This window comes from Bactrocera dorsalis, chromosome 4 (assembly GCF_023373825.1).
Source record: "Bactrocera dorsalis isolate Fly_Bdor chromosome 4, ASM2337382v1, whole genome shotgun sequence".
Classification (NCBI taxonomy): domain Eukaryota; kingdom Metazoa; phylum Arthropoda; class Insecta; order Diptera; family Tephritidae; genus Bactrocera; species Bactrocera dorsalis.
This window is the reverse complement of record NC_064306.1, coordinates 17,374,875-17,390,162: the sequence shown is the minus strand read 5'-3', so window position 1 is coordinate 17,390,162 and position 15,288 is coordinate 17,374,875. Positions and strand designations below refer to the sequence as shown.

The 15,288-nt window shown below is 36.2% G+C and overlaps 1 protein-coding gene across 2 annotated transcripts in view; it reads right to left on the bottom strand.

The window, feature by feature from the left end:
- The window catches only part of LOC105228186 (GPI inositol-deacylase), a 50,604-nt gene extending 48,157 nt beyond the window's left edge, over positions 1-2,447 (bottom strand). For both annotated transcript variants that reach the window (XM_049454612.1, XM_049454611.1), the window contains exon 1: positions 2,224-2,447. In XM_049454612.1, the coding sequence (XP_049310569.1) occupies positions 2,224-2,358 (135 nt within the window). In that variant the 5' untranslated portion in view covers positions 2,359-2,447. The remainder of the gene's footprint in view (positions 1-2,223) is intronic.
- Between the last annotated feature and the right edge of the window lie 12,841 nt (positions 2,448-15,288).

Here is a 15,288-nt window from a genome sequence, read left to right as displayed (position 1 = left end):
TAGAATAGCATCCCCCGATTTCAGAGTTAAAACGAGTATGTACGGATAGAGGAGGTGCTCCAGATCAAGAATATATATACATATAGTTGCCGCTTCACGTTTTTGAGATATTTGCATTTAAAGTTCAAAAAATTAATTATTTAACATGCGTGTTTCTCCGATTTATAATGCATTTTGCACTAATATTTTATACTTTTATATCCACTAACACTTCACTAAATCGTTTCTAATCATTTATTTTATTTTAAATAGTGTCAAAATAACGTTAATTCCATATCAAACTTTAGTTAAAATCAATTTATTCATAAAATAATAAAATGGTTGTAAACAAGCAAAACATTAGTGTTATCATGACGTCACAACTAAATTCATTATCGTGTGATGAGTAATGTAAAATCTTTCAGAATTCTCATTATCTTGATAAATCTCGGTGTTGGATCGGGCAAAAAGAAGTTCAACGCAAAAAAAAAAAAAACACGCCCAGGAGTTGGTCCGACTGAGGGTTATTTTTTTGAAGCGCGGCCAAAGGCCGCTAACGCAAATAGGAGTTCAACGCAAAAGAACTGAGCACGCTCAGGTGTTGGTCCGACCGAGGGTTATTTTTTTGAAGCGCTGCCGAAGGCCGCCAATGCAAATAGGAGTTCAACGCAAAAGAACTGAGCCCATTCACTAAGCGGAGATCTCTTCCGGGCCTGAGACCCCTAACAATTGGTGGCACAGAGGTGGAAATGTCTAAGGAGGTCAAGTTTCTTGGCCTCACCTTAGACTCATTGTTAAGATGGAGTAGGCATTTGGACCTATCGCTGTCCAAAGCACCTAGAGCGCTTATGATTTGTAGACGCCTGGCCGGCAGATCATGGGGATGCAAGCCAAGCATCATTAGATGGCTGTATACCATGATAGTAGAGCCTATCGTCACCTATGGAGCGGTTGCCTGGGCCACCAAAACAGTGCAGTCTTCGGTGATTCGGAGACTGACGAAGCTGCAAAGTCTTGCATGTGTCTGTGCTTCGGGGGCAATGCGCACATGCCCCACGGTGGCACTCGAAGTCGTACTAGAGCTCACACCACTGCATCAGGTGATCAATCTAGCAGCAAAGCACACCATGCTGCTAATGTCAACAGAAGGCTATGGAAGAGGGAAGATAATGTCCTCTAGACAGATGGACGCTCTAGCGGAAAGCACACCGCTGGCCCTCCTCCCAAGGGACGGCACAACGAAGAAAATTAACCTCAAGAAGAATTTTAAAGTAACTCTAGGCAGCAAGTCGGAGTGGAATGATTCCACGCTGAAAAGGCTGCTGGAAGACAGTACCAATGTAATAGTTGACAATTTTTCAACTTTAAATGCAAATATCTTTAAAACTATAAGTCAGCGGCAACTATATATATACATATATCGCTCATTTGCTGCAAGACCGGCATAAGTCAAAAAAATCGATTCTCCAGAAAACGCGTTTAAAGTTTTCAACTTACTACAACCTTACACGGTGACTCCAACCTTACACCTCTTCTCAAGCGGAGCATATAAGAGGTATTCATATGAATTTTTCACTCAACATGAAGTATGATATAACGAACAATTCTGCAGCATTAACTCAAAATTCACGTTTTTTGAATTATGCCGGTCTTGCAGCAAATGAGCGATATATACTTTCGTGATCTGGAGAACGTCACCTTTCCAGTGATATCCATTTTATTCCCGAAATCCAGGGATGCTTTTCTAAATCCCACCCGAACACAACCCTTTTGTTACTGCATGAACAAAAATAAATGAACGAAGTTAAATGTTGAATTAAAGTTATTTTTCCACTATTTAATATAAAATAAATGATTACAAAAGAATTAGTGAAGTGTTAGTGGTTATAAAGGTTAAAAATATAACTATAAAATTCATTATAAATGGGCGAAAAACGCATTTTAAATAGTTGAATTTTTGAACTTTAAATGCAAATATCTCAAAACCCATAAATCAGCGGCAACTACATATATACATATACTTATATGCACATACATATTTTCTTAATCTGACCTCCTCTATCCATACATACCCATTTTAACCCCGAAATCGGGGGATGCTATTCTAAAATTTACCCGGATTTCCTCTTTCCTACGGTATCCTCAGATCGCGGCGTCAAAAAATCGAAATTTTGCCCTATTCTAAAATTTAACCAATAATAATAAAGACCGCCAATACTTCTTCGATTATTTGCTTATACATACCGAGAACTGAGGTGGTGCAAACATGTACGTCATTTGACAAGCATTGGACTCAATTTCTACATTATAATTATATATTCCGTAAAGAAAACTACCAGCAGAAATTGCTATAATAACCACCAAAAAATGTTTTAACATACTTTTTTGCTAACTTCACTATATTATTTACATTTGTTAGTTGATGTTACACTGGAACGATAAATATCAATTCAAGTCATCAACGATTGTTAGGCTTAAAGTGCTTAACACATAGAGCGCGACACGACATGGCAGCACGTCATTGAACTGTAAATGGCGTCGTGAATCCTTCCAGACGAACATTTGTAAGAAGGCAGCGACATAACAATGACCAGCATGTACACAAGACAACACAGCTGCCCATTTTGCATGTACACAACTTCGTTGTGGGTAACTTATAGCTTTCACTTCAATGAAATTTCAATATTTTGTTCAAAAAATTTTTTATGCCAAAAATAAGTAAATAGGTAAACTTATTTGTTTTAAATTATAAATTGTTATCACAAATGATATAACAGTGGTATTTTATTATTTTATTTGTAAAACAACGTCAGGTTTGTTAGAGCTTTGAATAATTTTATATTTTACATATTAGTGGCATCACTTCTCTCTACTGTCAACTCTACTGTCGTCGGCAACTTTAAGAATATTTTGAAGCTAGTGAGAGCGACAACTGACGGCTTTCAGTCTGTAGCACTCTTTGTGTTCAGCACTGTAATAGCGGCCATACACAGGCACACATGTGCGTTCGATCGGTATGTGTAAACATGCGGTTTACTCGTGTATGGGCTTGTTCGCGTACCGATCCATGTTCGCGAAAATGTTTGATTTTTTACGATCGGTGCGCGAGCATGTTTATCGTGTATGGCGTTGTGAGCGCACAAAATCTCATTTCTCTCGTGTCGCCGAGCAGTGAAGATCGCGGACAATTGCAAGTGTTAAGGGGAGAGACTGCTTTAGAGGCATCAAAAAATCGATTTTTTTTAGGATTTTTTTGGGAGGGAAAGAAATAATTGATTCAAGCGAAATTTCTAGGCTTTATAGTCATATATTCGAACATCTTTCACAAATTTTTTGAATACGAAATCTTTGATATTCTGCCTTTAGGAAGCAATTACCCGATGCATCTCGCATATACATTTATCAGGAACAAAAAATTCAAAGAGATTCATGTTTTTCAATATCTTATCTTCTAGTTAAACTAAGAAAATTCCAAAAAAAATTTACTTTATTTTGTTTAAAAATATGTTCAAACTTGACTTTTCCTAGTTTTTTTTAGTTTAAATAGAAGATAATTTTATGCCAAAGATAATAAACTTTGCCCAATTCCAACTTTGCCCGCCAATTAAAATAATCGTAAAAATAAAAAACCGAGAAATCGCGCTTTTCGCTTTTTTCCCAAGCGCTCATGTATGTATCTGTTTGACGCTCGGACACTATTTCCCTTCTAGCTTCGACAATATTTAGAGTTCCAATCTATAACTTTGTTTGTTAGATAATTTTTAAAGAGATTTAAGCGATTGTTTGAAGCTTCTAAAGTAGGCTCTATCCTTAATAAAGATTTCGTATCTGAATTTATTGATCTTATAAAAAATTAATTCGCAATTTGGCAAACGAAAAGTGATAAATATAAAAATAATATTGAGAAAAATAAAAGTTGGAATAACTTATTAACGAAATACAAAGAAATAGATAAAAGTGCTACATTAGAAATAAATTCGAAGAAATGTTCCGCTTGCCTGTCGCACATGTTAACTGTGTGAAGAACGAACGCAAAATGGATTTGTGTGTCGTGTATGGGCAAACGAATTCACACAGATCGAACGCACATGTGTGCCCGTCTATGTCCTCTTTAAGCTACTCATACGCGTCATTCCAGTTACATATAAAAGTGCGACAACCAAAAGTGTCAGACAAATGATTTATGGGTTAAGTAACCGGTTAAATACCAAAGTAGTTCCAGATATTTTGTTAAGGTTAATGCGAATTCTTCAATCCCGAAAAAAGTAAATATTTCTCCTATTTCACTACTCGCTCTCTCCCACTGCTTTTGGCCAAATATTACATACGGGGTATTCCATACCAAATCGACCACTTTTGAACCCGACACCTTTAGATTTTGCTGAAACTTATCCATCCTTTTCTACCCTTTGAAAAACATTTTTGAGAATTTTTTCAAAATTTTTTGTCCAACTTCAAAAAAATTATGAATTTTTCAAAAAAATGGCTTTTTTATTTTCAAATAGCCATAACTTTTGTAGAAATTGCCTTTTGGGGACCATTTTTTTTTTAATTTTTGTTTTTGAATGAACTTTACGAAAAAATACACGAAAAAAATTTAACACTATCAATTATATAAAATAATCGGATTTTTCGTCATTTTTTGGAAGTTCACCATTTTTTGAAGTTTCGCCATTTTTGTTTTTTTTTTCCTCAAAAAAAACTTCAATTAATTTGACAACTATCCCTGCTAATACCGGAGTGGGCCAATTTTTTTTCATATTTTTTTTTATTTATTTAAAAAAAATTGTCACATTTTCAAAAATGAAAAAAAAAAATTTCCGTAAACTTTATTTCTATCACATAATTTAATAGTTTTATGATATAATATTCTCAATTTATAGACTTAATTTACGAATATAATCACCAAGTTTCAAATTTTTACCATTAGTAAGGTCGATAAACTAGGGTTGGACAATTATACATAGTCTTACCTATAGTCAGTATACTAGAAACTATACGCTAGTGTGTATCGATTTATGACTACGGTTTTTTCATACTCTCTAAAACATAACCATAACGTATATTTTTTATATGATGAACATAAGATGTATTAAATTTCAGTGCTGTTTGCGATTACTTTGCAATTACTCGAGTAATAGTCGAATAATTAGAAAAGGTGTTTCGATGCAATTAAATCATAAATTGAATGAAAATGATCGATTAATTTAATCAAACGATTAATCGTTGCCATCCCTAGCCCTCAGTGACATTTTGCACCGTTTGGGCACGCGTGCACATTTTGAAGGCTAGGTGCGGTGATAATCGCGGCAAACATGAAGAGGGTAGTGAGAGTAACGTATTTTACCACTCTATATTTACAAATGAGAGCAACGTATTTTACCACTCCATGTTTACAAATGAGAGCGCGAGTTATAGACAGTTACACATGTATTTGGTTATATATACATTGTTTACAACCTAAGTGCAGCTGAGAAAACATAAATATTTATGTATAGTTATAAGTACTAGTTATAGATAGTCACACATGTGTACAAATACTTATGATTATCAGTAAAAATCAGAACAATAGAATGTAAATACAAATAGTCCCAAAACCATAAATATTTCCCTTCCTTTGTTAGAAGGAGATAGGTGCACATAAGATTTGGAAAACAACTGACCTGCGCGTCGGTACTAGCATAAGTATAAATTGAAGCAGTTTGAAAAAGAATAATCAGAATAAATTGACCCCTGAGCGCAGAGCACCGTTTTTAATCATTTATTTAATTGGCGCCCAACGAGTTTTTGTAAGTCTCTTCCCAAAATCCTTATGTTAGGATAATAGAACAGCAGAAGAACACCCTAAAACAAAAAAAAACGAGTTTTTGTAAGTCTGCTCCCAAAATCCTTATGTCAGGATAATAGAACAGCAGAAGAACACCCTAAAAAGAAAAAAAAACATCAAGTGAAGTCGAAAAATCGTGCATCGGGAAGAAAAAAAAGTCAACAATCCCACGCCAAGGACAATCGGGAAGAAAAAAGAAGTCAACAATTCCACGCCAGGACAACGGGACATAAAGCTGTACGTAATGTAAGCATACCTATTATCTAAGAGAATTGAAATTGTACGCTACGAATAAGATCCAATTTTGCTAAGTTTTGTGAAAATAAACAACATTTGTGACAAGCGGAAAAAATAGGTGTAAAATGTCGTTAAGCGCAGAAGCCATAACCGATTTGGTTACTCAAACCACTACAACTGTAGCGAATCAGCTGGAACAGCTCGTATCTGAACAGATTAGGCAGGTGCAAGCTAATTTTGACGCGTTGAGTTTGAATGTTTCTCCACCAAATGTTTTGAGGTACGAGGACATAGCGATAGATTCAAATATCCAATGCGATATTGGACTCGATGTTGTGAACCCGAATTTTCCGGTGAGTCGGTTCGATATCCATCATGGCGACAGTCTGCAAAAGCAGCTATGAAGCCTTATGAAAAATACTTAGGCTCATATAGCTATAATACGAAATAAAATAACAGGAGCGGCCGGTAACCATGTTATCATCATTTAGCAAGGCTTGACCAAACATACTCGGACAAAAGACACTCCTTACAAATAAAGCAGTTATGCAATATAACGGGGACAGAGAAGCCTTGAAACTTCTTAATGAGAAGTATAGGAATGATGCCTTACGTGTTTTCATTTCAGGATTAAATCGACCCCTTAATGATATTTTGTTTTCAAGTCGCCCGGCAGATTTATCAACCGCTTTAGCCTTAGCAAAAGAATTAGAAATGAATCAACAACGCTATAAATTTGCTAACGCATTTGCAGATAGAAACAGTGATTCTTACCGAATGTCTAATCCTCAATATCGCACGGCACACAATCATGAAAGGACAGTCTTGTCACAACCACAACCAGAGCCTATGGATGTTGATCCCAGCGTTTCTCGGCTAAACAACGCGCATAATAATAGGCAACAAAATAAATTTCAATCGTTCTAACTATAGAACAAGATCAGGAAATCCCCAAAGACAGAACAATAATAATAGACAAAATAATTGTGGTCAACATGTGAATCATTACCAAATATATGAAAGTAAAGGAATGAAGAATACTTCCACGGATAGTCGCACTAAATTTTTAAATAACAATTCTCATTTACCGTATGTGTTAATTAAAACACGTAATGGGAAAGAACTTAAATTACTTATTGACACGGGAACAGCGAAAAATTATGTATTTAACCATGAATTTCTAACGTCAATCAAAAACCTGGAAAAACCTTTCAGTTTATCATCCATTAATGGTACCACAACTATTTTCGAAAAATGTTGGATAGAAGTATTTGGTACAATAAGAGAATTCTATATTTTAAAGGATCTAGAAAGTTTTGATGGAATTATAGGATTTGATTTCCTTAGGCAAATTGGCGGAGTTTTAAACCCAAATACAGGATATTTGAACTATAATAATGGCAGGGAACAGATAAATTTTTTTGGAATGTGTTCAAATTAATACATTGCAAACTATTGTCGAAAATGTTCCGCCCAGGGCAAACCTAAAGTTTCAAATTATGTTGAAATCATATGAAAAAGTATTTGCAGACCCAGAAGAAGCTTTGCCGTATAACACTAAAGTAGTGGCGACAATCAAAACAACAACTAGCGAACCTATTTATTCGAAATCTTATCCTTATCAAATGTCTGCAACAAAATTTGTAAATTCCGAAGTCGAGTCACTTCTCGCTAACAAAATCGTACGCAAAAGTCGGTCTCCCTATAACAACCCAGTGGGGGCCATCCATAAATTACGTCACACATTGAAGGGGGGGAGGGTATCATTCAGAAGTGACATTGTGTGACAAGGGGCAGGGGGGGTCATAAGCTTTGTGACATCACATTTCGAAATTTGTGATGTACAAACGTGAAATTTATAGGTAAACAAAAAATATTAAACATTTATAAACAAAATCTTTGTTTTTTAATATTTAAGTTGTAACGAAGCTTTTCACTGCCCCTGCTTCTTACAAATATAACTTGCTGAGGTATACTCCCCGTGTCTAGGGTTCGTTACAATAAATTTGTAAACATTGGGGCTCTTCTGCTAATCGTACTTTATTTTATTTTATATTTTAATTTTAATCAAAATTCCAAAATTGTTTTCCGCGTTATAGTTTCAGCTTTACAACTTTTTAAACATTTTCATTTAGATGCAATTTATATAGCTACAAATGCCCCAGCAAGGAGTACATTTAACAGAGCTGAACGACGCATGGCACCTCTCAGTCGCGATATTACTGGTGTACTATTAAATCATGATGATTTTGGGTCACATATTGATTCAAGTAATCAAACTGCTGACTTAGATCTAGAAAAACGAAACTTCGAAAGTGCGGGCAATGTGTTGGCTGACATTTGGAGCAAGTTAGTCATCGATAATTTTCCACTCGTCGCTGAATATGTTGCACCAACTGTTACTGGATTGGATATTGAACAGACTATGATGTTGAAAAATAATGCTACTTGGCATGCTAATCATGTACGTGAGCCACAATATTTTTTACAAATAGTTAAAGGTGAAATTATTGCATGTTGCGGTGTAAGACGTTCTAGTCTTTGGAAATTATTAAAAGAAGGATTTTTACCACCACCTGTGTTAATTAAACAGACATCAGAAGGTTATGGAGACACAGGCAGTGATGACAACGCTAAGTTTGCTCCATTATTACTACAGATATTATTAAATCTCCAAGCATCATCCCATCTGAAACAAGTTCCATATGATAGTTATTGCCCCAGTGTCGAGTCATACTTATTTAAAAGATCGTATAGCATATGTGGCCTATATTTTTTTCATATAAAGCCACCAATCAACACAAACAATCACATAAAAAACAAGAGCTGTTACCTATCGCGAAAATTCGTCATCAAAGAATTGCGGCTAGACGTGCCCGAGAGATTTTCTGTTTAATGAATGATGACGATGCTTTATGGATGGAAGAAGACGATGTTGATACGAAAGATGCTCCTGACATCCAAATTCAGAACGAAAATGAAGTGCCTGATTTAGCAGTAATAAATGATATAAAGGAGTGGGTCAAAAGTCCATGAACACAAGATGATTAAGTTTTGTATTTTTAATTAGCATAATTAAGTAAATACCTGTTATTTTTTGACTAGTCATTCGTTGTGCTAAAGATTATTCAATAAATATAAGAATAAATAGAATAACCTGGTTTTTTTTTTATTTTTTGATAAATCCATAAAATTGGAAAATGTGTGACGTCACGAAAACATATACGATATAGAGAGTATCATTAAAAACTGCTGGATGTTAATATGAGAATAGCATTGGAAAAATGCAAATTTTTCAGAACTAGCGTAGAGTTCCTTGGTTTTGTAGTTTCCGAGAATGGCCTTAAGACAGCTGACGATAAAACACTTGCCATACTAAAATTTGACGAACCCAAAACTCTTCGGGCATTACGCTCCTTTTTAGGACTGTCAGGATATTATAGGAGATTTATTCGAGATTATACGAAAATTGCAAAGCCGCTAACGGAAATATTAAGGGGAGAAACGGCTATTTAAACACGAAGCATTCAAGTAGTAAGCAAATAACATTGTCAAAGGAGGCTCAAAAGGCGTTTAATAAACTAAAAGAAATCCTTGCATGCTTCTTCTGTAACAAGCGGTGCTGTACTATCGCAGGAGAAAAGACCTATAGCCTTTATATCCCGCACACTATCTTCTGCAGAGCAAAACTATGCTACTAATGAAAGAGAAATGCTTGCGATTGTTTGGTCATTGCAGAATTTACGAAATTATTTGTACGGCGTTAACAACCTTAACATATTACAGACCATCAGCCGCTAACATTTTCCATTTCGGACCGTAACCCCAATACAAAACTAAAACGTTGGAGAAGTTTTGTAGAAGAATTTGCGCCCAAATTCCATTACAAACCAGGTACTGGAAATGTGGTAGCAGATGCCCTTTCGCGGCAGTACATTCAACATATGAATCAATGCGATATTACCGATCAGTACAGCACAAACAGCGAGCTTCCTTTTACCCAGTTTATTCAGACCGTACCAACAACTATCAATAGTTTTAGAAATCAAATTGTTTTATCAGAAGCGCAAACTTCTGACCGTGTAGTAACTTCTCCGTTTCCTGGATATAAGCGTCACGATATTCAATTTAGCGTCATTCAGTCCCTATATCATTTACTAAAGGATGCTATTAATGCAGATGTTGTTACTGGTATTCATTGTCCACTCATTGTGCTAGTAAAATACAAAATGAGATTGTAGAACTATTTCCATCGGTTCGCTTCAAACACACAGAAAACTTGGTTATGGACTTACCAAACGAAAGTGATCAAATGGAAGCAATCGCTACAGAACATAATCGCGCTCATCGAGCCGCTGGAGAAAATATTCTCCAATTAATTAATGAATATTTGTTTCCTAGAATGAGGAAAAAGATAACAGACTTTGTGAAAAATTGTAGCATTTGCGCGAAAAGTAAATATGTTAGACATCCTAAAAAGCAGATTATGAAATCAACCCCAATACCCACTTACCCTGGGGAAATCCTGCACATGGATATATACGGTACAAATGGCCAATATTTTTTGACGTGCTTGGATAAATTTATAATAAAGTTTGCATTCATTGAACCCATAGATTCTCGTTCAAGTGTAGATTTAAAAGTACCAATAATTAGGATATTAGGATTTTTCAAAAACCCAAAAATTTTAGTCACAGATAATGAAGCAACATTTTGCTCTCAAACAATAAAGTCAGTCATTTGAGACAATTTTGATATGACGCACTTCACAGCACCTGCAATGCATAGCAGTACAAATGGCCAAGTTGAGGACTTAACGAAATTGCTAGAACAGGAAAATGGACTTACATACATAAAAGAGGATTTGGGTTCAACTGTCCTAGTAGATGGAAAAGAAGTACATAAAGACAACATTCGCTAAATATCTTATTTTTACAGGCTCCTCAATATGGTCACCATCCAGGCCAAGATTCTAGATTACAGCCACTCCAGGTATATCCCATTTTAGAAAGGAGAAGTAGCTATTTATGACACCTACATACATATATCTTGTACATGCCATAAACATAACTGAATTTGAGGAAGTGGCCCTTGACGTATCCAACCTTAAAAAGCTTTTCGAAAACCAGGAGAAAAAGGAATTCTTAGAGGCCGATGCCAACGAGATGCTTCTCCTCATTAATGCACTGAGCTTTCGCAGTAGAAAAACTAGATCAATAAATTTTTTAGGTTCTGCATTGAAATTTGTTGCTGGCACTCCGGATCACAGTGATTTCGAGATATTAGGAGAAAGGCAAACAAGTCTAATAGAAGCTGAAAACCAGCAGATAGAGATAAATGCTGATTTAGTAAATAAGTAAACGAGTTCTTCTTCTTCTTAACTGGCGCAGACACCGCTTACGCGATTATAGCCGAGTCAACAACAGCGCGACAGTCGTTTCTTCTCTTCGCTACGTGGCGCCAATTGGATATTCCAAGCGAGGCCAGGTCCTCCTCCACTTGGTCCTTCCAACGGAGTGGAGGTCTTCCTCTTCCTCTGCTTCCCGCGGCGGGTACTGCGTCGAATACTTTCCATCCGGACAACATTACCTAGCCAGCGTAGCCGCTGTCTTTTAATTCGCTGAACTATGTCAATGTCGTCGTATATCTCGTACAGCTCATCGTTCCATCGAATGCGATATTTGCCGTGGCCAACGCGCAAAGGACCATAAATCTTTCGCAGAACTTTTCTCTCGAAAATCAATCGATATCAATATCATCGGCATACGCCAGCAGCTGTACACTCTTATAAAAGATCGTACCTGCTCGATTCAGTTCTGCAGCTCGAATAATTTTCTCCAGCAGCAGATTGAAAAAGTCGCACGATAGGGAGTCGCCTTGTCTGAAACCTCGTTTGGTATCGAACGGCTCGGAGAGCTCCTTCCCGATCCTGACGGAGCTTTTCGTGTTGGTCAACGTCAGTTTACACAGCCGTATTAGTTTTGCGGGGATACCAAATTCAGACATCGCGGCATAAAGGCAGCTCCTTTTCGTGCTGTCGAAAGCAGCTTTGAAATCGACGAATAGGTGGTGAGTGTCGATTCTCCTTTCACGGGTCTTTTCCAAGATTTGGCGCATGGTGAATATCTGGTCGGTTGTTGATTTACCAAGTCTGAAGCCACACTGATAAGGTTCAATCAGTTTGTTGACGGTGGGCTTTAATCTTTCACACAATACGCTCGATAGAACCTTGTACGCGATATGGAGGAGGCTACCACGGTAGTTGGCGCAGATTGTGGGATCTCCTTTTTTATGGATTGGGCAGAGCACACTTAGGTTCAGATCGTTGGGCATGCTTTTATCCGACCATATTTTACAAAGAAGCTGATGCATGCTCCTTATCAGCCCTTCGCCGCCGTGTTTGAATAGCTCGGCCGGCAATCCGTCGGCCCCTGCCGCTTTGTTGTTCTTCAGGCGGGCAATTGCTGTTCGAACTTCTTCATGGCCGGGTAATAGAACGTCTGCTCCATCGTAAACGAGTTAACTTCTCAAATTAATAAACTCAAATACAATCATTACGAGAAAGTAGAAAATAAAATATATCCAGACTTATTTCAGATAATAGCTGTTCGTAATCAAAGAGTAATCTCGCTTCTCACTAATGTTGTCTATTCAGTTACGCTCACTAAATTAGATATAGTAAATAATGTAATTTTATCAGATAACGAAATTAAGAAAGTATTAAATCAGGAAAATTACCAACTAGGTATATGTGCCTTTATGGCTGCTGGAAATGTTAAGATCTACTCTAATAATGAGATATTAAAATATTTGGTAAAAAGTGTACTCTGTTTGCCCATTAATAGAAATTTTTTCGGTAGTATACAATAACACGATATTAGATTTAAGAAATAAATATGCTGCTAAATACGAGAAATACCGTAGTCCGCTTTATAACTGCAAGGAAACTGTAACTATCCCTTTCTGTCAAATTGATGCATTTGATTCCTGCATGTACCAAATGCTAAACAACATTTCGGCAACCTGTAAGACAACTACAGCATATCATGTACCTCCGGTCATCCAAATCGACGAAAACATTCTGTTAGTCAACAACCAGAATATAATCTTAACGAAAGGAAACCAAACGAATGAATTGATGGGGACATTCTTAATAATGTATGACAACGATATTTTAATAAATAATACAAAGTACTCGGTGAGCGAAAAAAGTGCATCTATGGTGCCTGAATTAACGAACCGCTTCAAATTGAATATCTCCGAGCATGCCACAATCCCAACGCTACCTTACCTGCTTCAAATACACATAAAAAACCTACAGAAGATAGAAAAATTTAGTGAAGATGCATCAAAACGAAATATGTATTGGTATGTCCTCCTTTCAATAACAGGTACATCAATAACAACCATAATTGTGTACCTAAAATGTAAAAGATCAGATACAGTAATCAGCACATTTTCCAACCCATCGCAGCCAAGTAACATTTTACAAGGCATTTTCGAAGGCAACCTAAAGCAGATTCGGGACGCATCTGTTTAAAGGTAGAATTAGAGGTGCTATAACATATCGCTATATCCATAACCATTGTCATAACCGTAACGATATTTACTATTATCGATTATTGGTGCCATAACCATAATCAGCTGATCTTTCATTCGGAATTTTTGTTTTTATTTCAAAAGTGCCAAACAAACTAAATAAAATGAGCAGTGATGAAGAAATTGATAAATTATTTCTTAATACTATAGCATTATGTGCTAAAAAAAAGCAATTCAAGCGAACAAGGCGATGGCGTGTTCATCCTATTAATGTTAATAGGTTCCAAAACGGATACCATCAAAAAACGCTCCTGAAAATAAAAGATATGGATGAATAAGAATTGTTTGCCCATACAAGAATGAATAGTAAGTTGTATGATACTTTTTTGAAGTTAATGGCACCTTCAATGTGTAAATTCAAGAAACAAATCCATGCCGCAGAGCGTTTGTCCCTCACACTTCTGTAAGTTTATGTGATTATTACTCCATTTGTTATATTTATTGAGGTGATTGTTAGGTACTTAGCATACGGAATTCCTTTCAAAAAATTAGCATGGAGCAACAAAATCGGAAAGGCCACTGTGAGAAACATAGTGCTGGAGACATGTGAGACTATTTTGGAAATGCTTTCACCAATTTATCTGAGTGAACCCACGCAACAACAGTATAAAGACATCACGACCGACTTCGCGCAAATGTGGAACATGCCAAACTTTGTAGGTGCGATCGACGGAAAACATATTGCGATAAAAGGCCCTCCAAATTCAGGATCCATGTATTATAATTATAAAAAGTTGTTCAGTATTGTACTGTTGGCAGCATGTGATGCTAAATACACTTTTACAGCCATTAGCGTAGGAGCTTACAGAAGCCAGAGTGATGGAGGTATTTTTCATGCAACGAGATTTGTCGAAGATCTGTTAGAAAATCGTTTGCCACTACCACCTGATACTCCACTTCTGTTATCTGCCCACCCATTTCCGCATTACTTTGTTGGAGACTGTGCCTTTCCATTAAAAAATAATCTTATGAAGCCGTATTCAGGTGTAAATACAACAAGAGCTCAACGAATTTTTATTTATAAACCATCACGGGCAAGACGCGTTATTGAAAATGCGTTTGGGATTTTGACAGCGAGGTGGAGAGTGCTAAGAACAACAATGGAGTTTCATCCTGAAAATGCTGAAAAAATCGTACTAGCATGTCTAGTGCTTCATAATTTCATAATGCTCCACGATATGAATCGATGGTACTGCTCAGAGCATTACACTGACGGAGATGGAAGAAATGCTGAATGGAGAAACGAATTAAGATCTTGTGGGGGGCCATTGCGGTCAGCACAAACTTTTAGACGCAGGGGTCAAAACAGTGCGTATAACCACAGAGAACATCTCACCAATTATTTTATGAACAATGGTGCAGTACCTTTTCAAAACCATATAGAGTAAAACACTTATAGATATACATATAAAATTCAATAAAAAAAATGTTGAAAATGTTATTTTACATACGTGTGTTTCATACATATTGATTAACAATAAAAAGAACAAAAAATTAATTAAATAAACACAAATAATTATTATATTGAACGTTATATGGATTATATCCTTTGTACTTCAGGTTCAAAAATTAAACCGTTCTGATTAAAAGAACAAAAAGTAATAATGTAATAAAAGTTTAAAAAAACTCTTCTCATAATTGAGGGA